The 13,095-nt window shown below is 38.9% G+C and overlaps 1 protein-coding gene across 1 annotated transcript; it reads right to left on the bottom strand.

Moving 5' to 3' along the window:
* Nucleotides 1-383: 383 nt before the first annotated feature.
* On the bottom strand, nt 384-4,649 carry LOC122988569 (protocadherin-20). Its single transcript, XM_044360969.1, has 2 exons — nt 4,501-4,649; nt 384-4,096 (listed from the first exon to the last, which is right to left on the bottom strand). The coding sequence occupies exons 1-2, from the start codon at nt 4,546-4,548 to the stop codon at nt 1,475-1,477; spliced, it is 2,670 nt and encodes an 889-aa protein (XP_044216904.1). The 5' UTR covers nt 4,549-4,649; the 3' UTR covers nt 384-1,474.
* Between the last annotated feature and the right edge of the window lie 8,446 nt (nt 4,650-13,095).

Consider the following 13,095-nt stretch of genomic DNA (forward strand, 5'->3'; position numbering starts at 1 on the left):
AGCAAAGCAGGCTCTCAGGCTTTTGATCTTTAACGGTTTCATCTCGATCTGAGGTACAATGCGGTAGTTAATTTGTACACCAGTTTTAATCTTTTCTAAAGAGGTTGCAATGTAAATTTGACTAAACCTGAGTGCCTAACAACACACACATGCATAAATATAGAATTTGAGTTACAGATGGACAATTTGTATACTGTGTTTTAAGATTGTTTCCTTGATGTTTACAATCATTGCCAATGTGAAGAAAACTTAAGCAGCATCAGAAAACAGAAAATAGATATAGATGTTGTCTTTGTGCACTGAATATACATATATACATATATATAAGATATACAGTATGTAGATTATATCAATAAAAAAGAAAACTGTCCAATATATTATAAAAATAAAGCGTTTTTAATAGTTACTTTGATTTTCTTTCACAAACACTTAGCATTTTTTCACAGACACATTGATAATTGTATGTTTGTATAAAGGAGGGTGATGTAACTTAAAGCAGTTTAATGAAGTATTTTAATAATGAAAGCTTGGACACAATTCAAATTGATCAGCCTGATGAGAATATGTGACTTTTTGCCATACTGAAATGGCATTGAAAGGTTTTACATACATTTCATTATGGTAACTGCTGTGTGCCTTTACAGAATGTAAGTCAGCTTGTTATCATACAGAAATGACAAAACAAACTCAACTCACTTGTACTCAAAGTAAGTGGAGCTTGAGTTGAGATTGTTTTGTCAACTGCTGTCAAGAATAAACTGTCAAATTCATCATATAGAATGCTTTAAAAAGGTATTTGTGCATAGTGTGTTAGTATATAAACAACACAGCTATAGATTTTGATGTACATTGACACAGTGGGCTCTCCAGTGTTGATGGGCCTTCCCTGGGTAAATCAATTCCAAAATGTATAATATTTAGAATATAGCTGAAATTTGTATTTAAAAGATAGATACAGTATATTTAGATTCCTGATACCATGATACTTGGTAATGTAAAGAGATGCAATTTTTCTAAAACAGTAAAGAAACAAACATTTATTGTGCCTTGAACTGTGTTTTTTCCTTTTCATGCCAATGAAAAAAGTTTTATATAAAGTTGAAAAATACATTGTACAATATTTACATAGGACTGAAGATTGTGTAATCTTCAATGAGTTGCTCTTGTTCTTCTGATATTACTGAATGCCAATACTGAATTTATTGCTAGCTTTGGTTTTCTGACACATAATAGTACATCCGATATGAGTCATAAAGGGTGTATTATAAAAAGTAGCACTGGGAATTGTACTGCATGCCCATTTCAATGAAAAATCCTGCCATTTAAATCAAATTACAATATATTGCTGACAATAACAACAAATGTATTACCAAGAAAAAAGAGCAACTTCATGTAAGAGCAACACTTCTCACAGTAAGTTTTGTAAACATTCATGTAAACAGTGGAGATATTTGGATGTGTGGACAACTGAATATCAGATGTTTGAGATCTGCCTGAGCTTCCTGTTCACACCCTGCATCGAGTCATTCTTCATTTTTAAAGGTATTTCCACTTCTGATCGTTTCTTCCTGTGCTTTTTAAACCTCTTACAGCATATGTAAGATGTCAGTGTGACAACTGAGAAGAATAGCCCCAGACATGTCACTGAAAGAGCTATGAGGACAGGCTGACAGGAGAACAGCTCATACCTCTCAGGCCCCTCTGTCATCTGACCAATATACCAAGGCCTCTCCTCTACCTCAATGTCAGCCTCTTTGGTCAGCAGACTCTGGATGTAGCTCTCGTTGCTCACTGTTTCATTGACAAAGAAGTTAACCATGACTGTTGAGTAAAGTGGCTCTGGCTGACCATGATCACTGACCTTCACCAGAAGGCTGTAGAGGCCGCGGTTGCTGAGCTCCCTCTTCAATGTGATATTTCCTGTTTCTGGGTCAATGGCAAATGACCCTGGCTCACCACCTTTCCTCTTTATGATGCTATAGGCAATCACAGCATTCATGCCTGTATCCTTATCCACAGCGTACACCTCTGTGATCGACGTCCCTGGTAGGGTATTGGGGAGCACCAGCATGTAGGACTGATTGGACTGGGGGAAAAGGACAATGGGTGGGTTGTCATTAACATCCAGCAGCAGCACGGTCACCATTGTGACACAGGAAAGTGCAGGCTCTCCACCATCAACGGCCTCAATCCACAGCTGGTATGTCCCCTGTTGCTCACGGTCTAGTGAGGTCTTGGCCCTGAGTGCGCCTTTGCCTGTGTCAATTAAGAAGATGTCACTGCCATTCAGGATAGAAAGAGCCACCCAGCCATTTTCCCCAGCATCAGCATCTGTCACAGAGAGGACTCCGATCTCACCGTACCCTGGAAAGTTCTCCGGCACGAAGAAGGTGAAGTCCTTATTGATGAAGCGTGGACTGTTGTCATTGCGGTCTTGCACGGTCACCACCACAGTTGCAATTGACTCCCTCCTGGGTGTCCCCTGGTCCACTGCTCTCACTATGAACCGGTATGTCTCTTTCTCCTCGCGATCCAGTGATGTGGCCACAGTCAGAACACCTGTCACACGATCTACAACAAAGATCCCAGGGGCGTCACCTCCAAGGAGATAGATGACCTCCCCTCGGCTTTCACTGTCCTGGTCTGTGGCTTGCAGCTGGGTTAGAAAGGTATTTGGCGGATTGTTCTCCTCTATAGATAGTTCTATCAAAGACTGCTGAAACACTGGAGCATTGTCATTCTCATCCAATACTTGCACTTTGAGGAAGGTCTTGATGACAAGCCCCCGTGTGTTCTTAGCAACCACAATTAGCTCATACTCCTGTGTCTTCTCATAGTCCAGCGGCTCAGTAGTCTCTAGCAGGTATTCATTTTTCAAAAGCTGATAGGGGCCAAGCCTGAAGGGACCAGTACCCTCCAAATGACAGTCCACCCTTTGGTTCCTGTCAATGTTTTTGACAGTAAAAAAAGCGATTGGAGAAAACACTGGCTCAGACTCCTTTATTGTCACCACTCCATCCTTTTCTGGTGCAATATACCGGGGTATGACAGAAGGTGGTCCTGTCACAACTTTAATGATATGAACAGTAACGGTGGCAACAGCAGGTATACAACCAGGTCCATTGGCCAGAACAGTGAGTTTGTAAAACGTGGCTGTGCCAGTGTCTATTTTCCCTGCTAGCTTGATGACCCCTGTGATTCTGTCCAAATGGAACAAGTTCCTGGTATCCCTTGGCACACGTTCACTGTAAGCATAGCTGATCTGAGCATTAGCACCAAGGTCAGGGTCAAAAGCATGTAGACGTGCCAAATGTGCCCCTTTGGTGGTATTCCCATGCAGAGTGACATTAATGTGTGACTCAGTGAATTGGGGGCAGTTATCGTTCACATCTGTGATGACAATTTTTAAAGTAGCTGCGCCAAGTAGAGGGGGGGTCCCTCCATCCTCTGCGATGATATCTGTAATGTATTCAGCCTGTGTCTCTCTGTCCAAAGCTTCTGTCACAATGAGAAAGGGTGTCAGCTCACCCCCATCATTCTCCTCAACATCCAGTGTGAACATGCCAAAGTCATTAACAAGCCAGTAGGTCTGCACTCCATGAAGACCCAGGTCTGGGTCAACTGCTGACTGCTCCACTGCATAACGAGCATTGATGGGTGTGTTTTCTGGGATAGACATAGAGATCTCATCCACAGGGAACTTTGGCCTGTTGTCGTTCACATCCTCAATAACGATCTTAACTTTCACCAGCTGAAAATACTGCTGAGGCAACACAAACACATCCAGTGCGAGCACACATCCCTGTCCCTCTGCGTTATCAGGACAGAGTGTCTCCCTGTCAATCTCTGTAGCAGATGTGTAAAGCTCTCCGGTGGTATTATTTAGGTTCACATACTGTCCACTGACCTTCTTTTGAGGCAGACTGAATAAAAAGGGGGGCTCAACCGTGAAATCCAAATTTAAGTCTACTCCAATGGCCCCTATGAAGGTCCCCCTGGGTAATCCCTCCTTTATCTTATAGATGAGCTCTTTAGCTTGGCTGAAATTTGCAAAACAGGAAAGAGGGCTGGTGTAAAGCAAGATGATGCACAATCCCTGTAATACAAGATAATTACAGATAATACAGTTTAATAAAAGATATGCAGAATTGTGTTCAGCAGTTGAATGAGATTTGCAAAATGAGTTATTTCTGATTCTATATTAGCAGTTGTAAACCCATTTGGGCACTTGCACCAATGATTTAAACTGTAATCATAACACTTAACTCTCATTTTGATTATCATTCTAACTACTCAATCCACAAAGGGTTTTAAGTTTATCTGTATAGGTTAAAGTGCTAAAAATGACACAAGAGTAAAAACAGCATATTGTAGAGGCAGAGGGGCCTAGTCATGTCTTAATAGACAACTTAATAATATTAAACAATATTCACACTATTAAAAAAGGTACATGTAGTTGTGTAAAAGTGTGTCTATAAAGTTAAATATTATAAGACTTACCCATATTCCTCCTCTTTTGCTAAGGCTGAGGTGTTTGCTGTTGAACATGTTTATGTCCTAGTCCAGCACTTTCCACTTATAGCAGGAAGAGTGGCAGCTTAAGTAACCCAGGCATTTTGAGTATTGAGCAGCGCAGACCTCTGCTGAGTGCTATGCCTTATTGCTGTCTGACTTGAACAACTCATTCATCCTAGTGCTGGCTCAGGACACTCCCACCATATGCAAATCAGTCCCTCATGCTAACCAATGAGAGCTGATAGCCACTGGGAAATCTACTTGAGTTCACAGATTCCTTTTCACACAAGCTATCAAAGCACATCGAAACACACCTGCATTTTGTGTACACACATATGTTGTCACAAGCAGCAGGATACCTACCACATATTCCTGTGGCGGAGTGAAAGCATATGATCACCATTTGAGCTTATAATGACATGGGAGACTAAGCAAGATGTAAAATATCCACAGCTAAGAGATTACTTTAATCCAGTATTAGTTTAAAAAAAAAAAAATAACAGATGAAAAAAATAGTACAGAATGAATTACAGTATATGTATGATGATATGATGATGATGTACGATGTTTCTGACAACATCTGGTATTTTACTTTTAAATATATTTACAGATAGAAAGATAGATTATGACAGCATTTAAACAGAGGTTGTTACTCTGTAGTTTACAAACATTGCAACCATAACCAAACTGTAACAGAGCTTTTATGTATACTGTATGCTGCACATGCATTAAATTATTGCAAAGGAAACTAAAAACGATCATAAATAAAGCCAACAGAGAGGTGATCTTGGCATCATAAGTGGTGCTATGGTCTGATTCTGGATTGAGCCTTTAACTAAATCAACCCCCTAATCCCCATGTGTTCTGAATGCCGGGCCAGCTGTTTGCTGGGATTGGAAGCATACTGCTCAGAGAAATTGAGTGATTGAAGTTCTGTGGAAAAGGGCGGATTGAGACAGTCGAACACACTCATTTTGTCTTATGTGTGGTTTGAGTTGGATCTTTACTGTCAGTCCTCATAAGAGTCTGGATGGACAATACCAAGCTTACACTATTCATGCATTTTATTTCCTTTGTTATTTTGAGAGAATATGTAAACAGGAAAAATCTGCGGTGTTTTTATGAAACACTTTGCATAATATGCAGCATATTTCAGTGACGTAGACAGTTTGAGTTTATTAATATGGATCATCAACAAATCCCTCTTGCCTCCAGTCTCTAGAGTTGTTTTTGTCCGTGCGCTGAGCTCAAAAATATTTCTGTAAACAGAGACTGTAGGCACAGTAGGCTGGGAGGCTTTAGAGTGTGGGAAAGAAGCAGATCAAATGAGGGTCATTTAAGAGCTGCCCTGAGGTGCAGAGTGTCTGAGGTGTTCAGCTATTGATCATTTATAGTCAGTCCAGAGCAGCTATAGATGACACAACAAAAGCAACATTATTAGTATGTAATGTTGTGAAACAAATTACATTTTAATGTGCTCATTTTCTATAAAAAAAGTATTAGATTGGGTATGGAGCAGTAGAGTTTGTATAAAGACACTACCCTTAACATTTCATTGAATCATTTATAACCATAGAACATGACTAATATTAATACTTTGAGACTGTTTTATTAAAGCAATTCTGGCCACAGCTTTTTTTTGTGTGCTGAATCCATCCTGACCTTGACTGAATGTTCTCCCCTGTCTTCATTTATCTTGGACCACAATAATAAAATGTGTTACAATATGTTATTGTTAAGGCTTATGATTGTGTTATGTTGCTGTGTCTTTGTCATCAGTTCCACAATCAGTGTTTATTAACTGTTGATTCAAACATAAATAAATAAGATCTGCTGTGGAAAAAAAGTCAACCATGAAACATAGGGAGACTGGAATAAAAGACCCCAAATCCATTCCGTCACAAAATAATTACATCATCCATGTGGAACAGAAGATAAGTTTATACAATGTAATGCAGTATCCTGGGATCAGTGACCTTTGTTGTATTTCATCCAACTTTCTTTATCTCCATTTTTTCTCTCATTCTCCATTGTTATTTGTATGATAATGAAAAATGTGATAAAACAGTCCAAAAATGTGAGTGAGTTTTTTAAAATTGCCTTTATCATCTGCAATATTTGTGATTAACAGCTTTACAACATGTCAAGTGCATTCTTTCAACTAAAGTTTGTATGTTTTCCCCTGATGGTGAATTTTGTAATGTAATCCTGTGTGTAAATTGTGGTGGCCTGACCAAAAAAACCCTACAAAGTTTGACTAAGGCCAAGAGGCTGTATTACTTTGGTCTTAATTGCATCATTTGCTGCTCTGAGTCTGTGCGAGATGAGGCTGCGTAATCTCTGCCCAGATTTCCTAACAGATGTCCTGGTAACCTTGGTCCTTTCTTTTAATCAAAGTGCTGCTAAGCTATCTTGATAGCTGTGGGACAGCTCCATGGCTGTTAAGTAAGATGGATATGACCACACAAAATGATCAAGTCAGGAGAAATAGTAGCTCAAAAACTTTGATTAAGAATCTGTGTGGCATCATTAAATTAAGAAACATTAAAAACTGTGCTGTGCACTACAAATGTCTTCCACTGGGAGTTTTTCATTCTATTTAAGCAATTTGACATTTTCAAAAGTAGACAGTACATGCACATATATATATTTAAATATAAAAGGCAAACAGATAGTTTACATTGCCAGGAGCAGCTTGCCCAAAATACTACATAATACTTGTTAAGAAATTAAGTTTCATTTAGGTTCATAGCCTGCTATATAACAAATCTGTCACATTGCTTTGACCTGCTCTAATCAGGCCCCCCCTTGGGCCCATTAGTGCAACTGCGAAAATGCCTCAGAACTCTGCGGAGCTGCACTGCTTGACTAAATTTGATAAGTTGGACGTGTGATAAATTGTCTGAGACACGTATTGCACAAATGAACCAAATGGCCAAAAAAACATTGAACTGTGTTTAGACTAATTACTGTAACTTTTAAAAAGCCAAAAACCAGAAGCCAGTTGATTTGGTTTGTTATCGAGCCAGCTGGAAACACTGCTTCTAAAGTTTTATATCATTCCAGAAATATGCATCAAAGGCTGTGTTGTTAATTCTAATGAAATGACTGTAGAATTGTCTCCTGGCAAATCAATGCACTACAGTCAGACACACTTGTTTTATAACATGTAATTAATCAAACCTTCATTTCCTGTGTATATCACAAAGCAATAACTGCTGCAAATTGAACACAGATTTCAGTTTAATAGAGAACCCCACCGAGTCTATCCAACAGGGCAGAAATCTCATTCTGTCCTCATATATTTTATCAGACAGAGTTGAGACTGAACTTAGGCAGAAAGGCCATGGGACGTACTACTCAAGGTTCTGCTTTACTTTGCAATACCTGGATACAAAATGGACACTATTAGCATATAGATATTCTCTCTTGATGAAGTCCCAGTATGTACTTTTAGCACCAAGATTGGCACATGCAAGAGGGTATAATAACACAACAACTATCCTCTCCTCTATCTTCATTTCTGTCTTGGAACAACTTTGTCCAGCCTGGTGCACTCCGGTATATATTAGCCACAGTGCAGCTGCATCCCTCAGTCTCAAGGGGATAGACTTCATTATTCTCCACTATATGGGTAGCAATCAACAAGCAGGGATAGAGGAGAGTAGATTTTTGATTAGTTATATCTTTTTGCAAAAAGAGTTATGGTGGAAATAACCAGAACAACAAATGTCTACTTCTCTGGTTCACTTTAATCTGCAATGTCGTTCTTGCTCTGTCACTGCCATCTACTGGTTGAATTAACAAAAAATGAATAAGTAATGTTTCAAGTGATGTTTCAGGGACACACACTATATATAGTATCAATATCAGTGTTTATCACATAACTGGTCCAGATCCATAAAGCTTTGCTTGCCTGTTTCTGGTTGGGCCCATAATGCAATTTGGAACAAATTCTACTGCTTTGTTTTCACTATGGCCTTTGTTCTACAGCATGATTAGATTAGTACAAATGTGAAAGTTGAAACCACAGCTGAAAACTTGTAAGAGTACTTATTCCTGATAAGTATATGATTTGTCATTTTACCTGTGGAGATCCAATTTTCTCAAATAGGGAAAGGTACAAAGGAAAAAATGTTTGAAAATGTCTCTGTGGCTTGCCATCATGGAACCAATTTTGGTGCAAAATGGAGCTGTCCCAACATAATATTATACTACACAATTTCTGAACCCCAAAGGTCTATTTCTATTAACTGAAAAAATACTCAACTGCTCTCCCTTTTTCTCCTCACACCTCCCTGCTGCTCCTCTCCTCCTCCACTCTTCTCTCCCATCAGTTTTCTCCCTTTCTGCTCTTGTCAGCTGCTAAAGATGCATCCTGGCATGAACGTGAGAAAGCTCATCTGGAGGAGCGGGACAGAAACAGGGAGCGAGGATAAAATAACACGAAAACCTTGTGAGCTTGTGTTTGATAGGCAGACAGACAGAGAAAGTGATGGTAAGATAGTGTGAGAGTGTTAAACCTTGGTGTGGTGTGACTGTGCCTTTATGCCTCTGCAGGTGCAGGCTGGATGTATCATTGAGAACAGGTGCTGTGGTAGAATATATGCCCCTCACAGCTGCAGCCAAGGAGATTACTAGCCAGGCTTCCCAGTAATGAAGTTTCTATCGATTGGCCCACCACAGGTTCTTGTTTCTGCCTGCTAACAGTGTGACTATTTCAAAGCCTCAATTTGAGGTTTTTGAGTACACCAATTAAAGTATAAAATGGAGTTTCCGGGAGGGTACAATTTGCTGATGGAAAATAATCTCATAGCAACTTCTTACACTTCCATAACTCAAAACTGAAGTCAATTTTTGCTTCATCAGTGTAATCCATTTTGCTCTGGAATTGCTCTCAAGCAACACTTCACATTCACTGTTGTTTTTTTCTTCTTGTGTTTCTGCTACTGTGAAGAGACATGAGAACAGATGTAAGCCTCAACTCATTTGACTGCTGATATTATTTAAATGTATTGCAGCAGTTTCAACCATAGCAAGTTTAACTACATCATGTAAATTGCAGTATTCTAGTATATTCTTGTGTATTTTTCTAAAACGTATGGGAAATATTCTACCCATAAGGGCCAGAAAGAATGATTAAAAGATTAAAAGAAAAAAGGAAAAAGGAAAAAAGAACATGTGCATTATAATGAAAAAACACTCCCATGTCTGAGTGAATAAAGCTCAGTGAGTATTTTCATATCAAATATTAATTTCCTCTATGATAATGAAGCAGGATTACTTCTCATTATCTTCTTCTTATCTAACATACAAATCTATCCATACATTGTCTCTATGACAAGAAAATCCTCTCCATCATCTTGTACAAATCATAACAGTTTGAGACCTCAGTCACAGGAGCAGCATACATTTCATTTACAGTAAATAATTATTGTCTTTCTTCATGTCCCTTATTTTCAATTGACCTCCTCAGTGTGAGGTCACAGCTGGCCATCTGTGTCAAGAGAACTATTTTCTCAGACAAGGGTGAAATGTTAATCTTACCTTAACAGTAGGCAGCTACTGGGGACCGTTCAATTAGTCTTTGCCATTTGCCAATAGTGTGTTCTTAATGTAATGCTATTCGTATGGGTAATATGTGCATATACACTGCATGTATATGTGTGGCACTTAACATGACATCCTTACCTGAATGGTGTATTGATGCAAAGGGCATATTAGTTGTAATTCTGACATGCACAATAGTGAAAGGACATCTGTAAAAAGCCATTTTGTAATACATATACATATAAAAGTCAGAGAAAATATGATTGTTTCTTGTTTTTTGAATTACTTTAACACATAACTAAAATATTTTTGTAATAAAGACACATTATGTATTCATAGATGCAAATAAGACTTAGAACCCACAATTTAAATGTAGTGAGATTGGAGCATATGTTCCAAATCTATGCGTAAGAATTTACATACATACTATATGTGCATCTGTATGCAATAAATTAATTTAACTTATTGCATCTGTTCTACATCCATCTGTTTTTGCATGCAAACTCATTTACAAGAAGGAACAACCTCCAAAACACCATATATGGTTACCAACGTCCCTTAAAAATGTATAATAGCCTTAATGTAGTACTTGTGAGAACATGTAGCAAATGAGAAAGATTAAAAAAAAAACATGAAACCATGAAATTCGAGTATTGCTAAACTGTGTTCAGCTAAAGCAGATATGTTTTATGTAGCAAAATAATACATAAAAGGCTTTGGCAGGGGTGAAAGAAAAATGTGACCTTAAAGTGATGACAAATTATGGTGCTGAAAAGAGACATTGAGCACAGTCCCACTTGAGAGTCTTCCATAGATGATGAAATAGTAAAAGTTACTGTAAAGATGTCTTTGAAAAGAATAAACCCTGAAGACAACTCTTTCAACCACAACTGAGGTTGAATAACTTAATTTCAGACTTCAAATTTCAGAGCAAGAAATCTAGTTTTAAATGAAACTCACCTAAAAATGTTGAATTAAACCATGTCTGATGGTTAACAACAGTGTTGGAGTTTTGGTGTCTGTAGTTTATGAAATGATTTACCCTTGGGTACACTCGTCTAACCGGAGGGGCTTCTTTTTTTTATCTTTATGGTGATTCAAAATGCACACCCATTCTTATGCACAAGCAGAAATAGATGATTATGATTTTTGAGTTGAGTGTACTGTGCACATGCATGGATGAAAAATGACGCCCCTGATTTTTAACCAGCTGAACTATGGAGGATTTCTCAGCTGCATCAGCTCTCACACAGAAAATAACTAGATATGAAGTTCAATTGAGGACATCAGCTGGATCAGAATGTTTATCAAATTTTTGAAATGTAACTCTACATTACTGACATTATTTTAGTCTGCATGCTGCCTCTTTTAAGTTTATATCATTTTGTCATTTTGCCAGTGTGAACATGTGTCTTGGTGTAAAACATTTAAGTACTGTATGGTAACCAGTTTGGACTTTTTAACTTTAAGGAAACTTTTGTCTCCACAGATTAATTAAATCGGAATATTTTGCAGATTCTTCCTTCAGCCCGATGTTCTTTCTGTCTCTGATCTTTTGAGTTCAACTGCACTGAACATGTAGTCTGGTGGTTAAGTACACCTCACAAGAACACTGAACAGGAATATTGAGATGATGCATCGAATCCCAGCAGAAACAGAAGGAGTCACACAAAGTACATTCATTCTTTTTTTTATATATTCACTTGTCTGCAAAAAAGAATCAGCATCAGTTCACATTTGCTAGCTTCGTTGCAGAGGTGGGCTTTGGTGGTTTTGATCTCCACCTTAGCATGAAGGTCCTGTATTTTAATTGAATGTGCTAATGTGCTAATGTGCTCACTTGAAGATATCCAGTGAAGGACAAAATGAGAGATCCCAAGTGAAAAAGTGTGAGTGAGTGTAAACTATGCATAAATGCCCTGGGGGATCTGCATAAATGCTATTTCAGATTTTGAGAGGTGGGTAAAAAGGATTTATCTGCATTTAGCTTCTGCTATGCCCCTGCATGGCCTCTTGAAAGGACGCTTTAAATCTTGGATCTGAGGTTACTGTTTGTTACCATCACTTGGTCACTGGAGCCACAAAGTCCAAATTAGGGGCAACATAAAAGGCTGTCATAAAATCTGTGCCTGGGCATTTCTCGAACACATCAGATATTCACAGCTTGAAGGGTTGAAGGGTGGGGGTGGGGGGGGGGGTTACTTACTGTAGAGACAAGTTGAGAGTTTAGCATCTTACCGTGGCAGCTGGCACCTCTATTAATGTTACAACACATACATGACTCACATATGACCTCAAGGTCTCTTTTTGTGACTCTAACAGAAGAGGCTAGGGATCTAGAACAATATCCCAGGAACAGCACTGTGCTGTAGCATGATCTTTTTAGCTAAAGTTGGAACAACAGTTGGAAAAATTACCTTGCAAGGCAGCTGGATTCGTGAGATCATGAGATCACACAAGAATCCACCGGTGTTCGGACCAACCAGCCTCCTATGAGGATTCTCGTGTGATCTCGTGATCTTGTGAATCCAGCTGCCTCACACAGTGATAGACAGACGGTTCATCCAATCACCTGCTAAGTATTTTTGTGAAAGTGCCTGCCCTTTTCCGAACTGTTTCCAAGGACGACTTCTCAGATGGTTCTGTGTAACAAACCATCTGGCATGTCAGGTTACTGAAAAGCACCTGAAAAGCTCCCCACACAAAGGTGCAGTCAAGTGACTCATTATGACTGAGTCACCAAAATATGAAAAGGGGACAGATGAGAACTAATTGCATGCCAGGTAGCTGAAGTCGAGCCCCGCCCCTCCATGTGCTGTGACAAAAATGCACCCATGGCGGTGAGATCATTCTTGAAGGCACAGCACTTGACAGTTAAGAGCAACGCACTGTGCTCAGCACACACATGTGCAAAAGGTCATCACTCCAATTCCTCCCATGTTCTGGATGTCCAAAATACTTGATGTGCACCTGAAAAATACAGAATCAGAATACATGCAAGTCCAGTATTTTGTTGAATATTACTAAATG

The sequence above is a fragment of the Thunnus albacares genome, chromosome 1, assembly GCF_914725855.1.
Source record: "Thunnus albacares chromosome 1, fThuAlb1.1, whole genome shotgun sequence".
NCBI classification, from domain to species: domain Eukaryota; kingdom Metazoa; phylum Chordata; class Actinopteri; order Scombriformes; family Scombridae; genus Thunnus; species Thunnus albacares.

Excerpts from the sequence above, each read along its gene's own strand:
- LOC122988569 (XM_044360969.1), bottom strand. The coding sequence starts at position 4,548 with ATGTTCAACAGCAAACACCTCAGCCTTAGCAAAAGAGGAGGAATATGG. Across the intron at positions 4,097-4,500 it reads GCAAAAGAGGAGGAATATGG|GGATTGTGCATCATCTTGCT; the intron begins GTAAGTCTTATA and ends CTTGTATTACAG.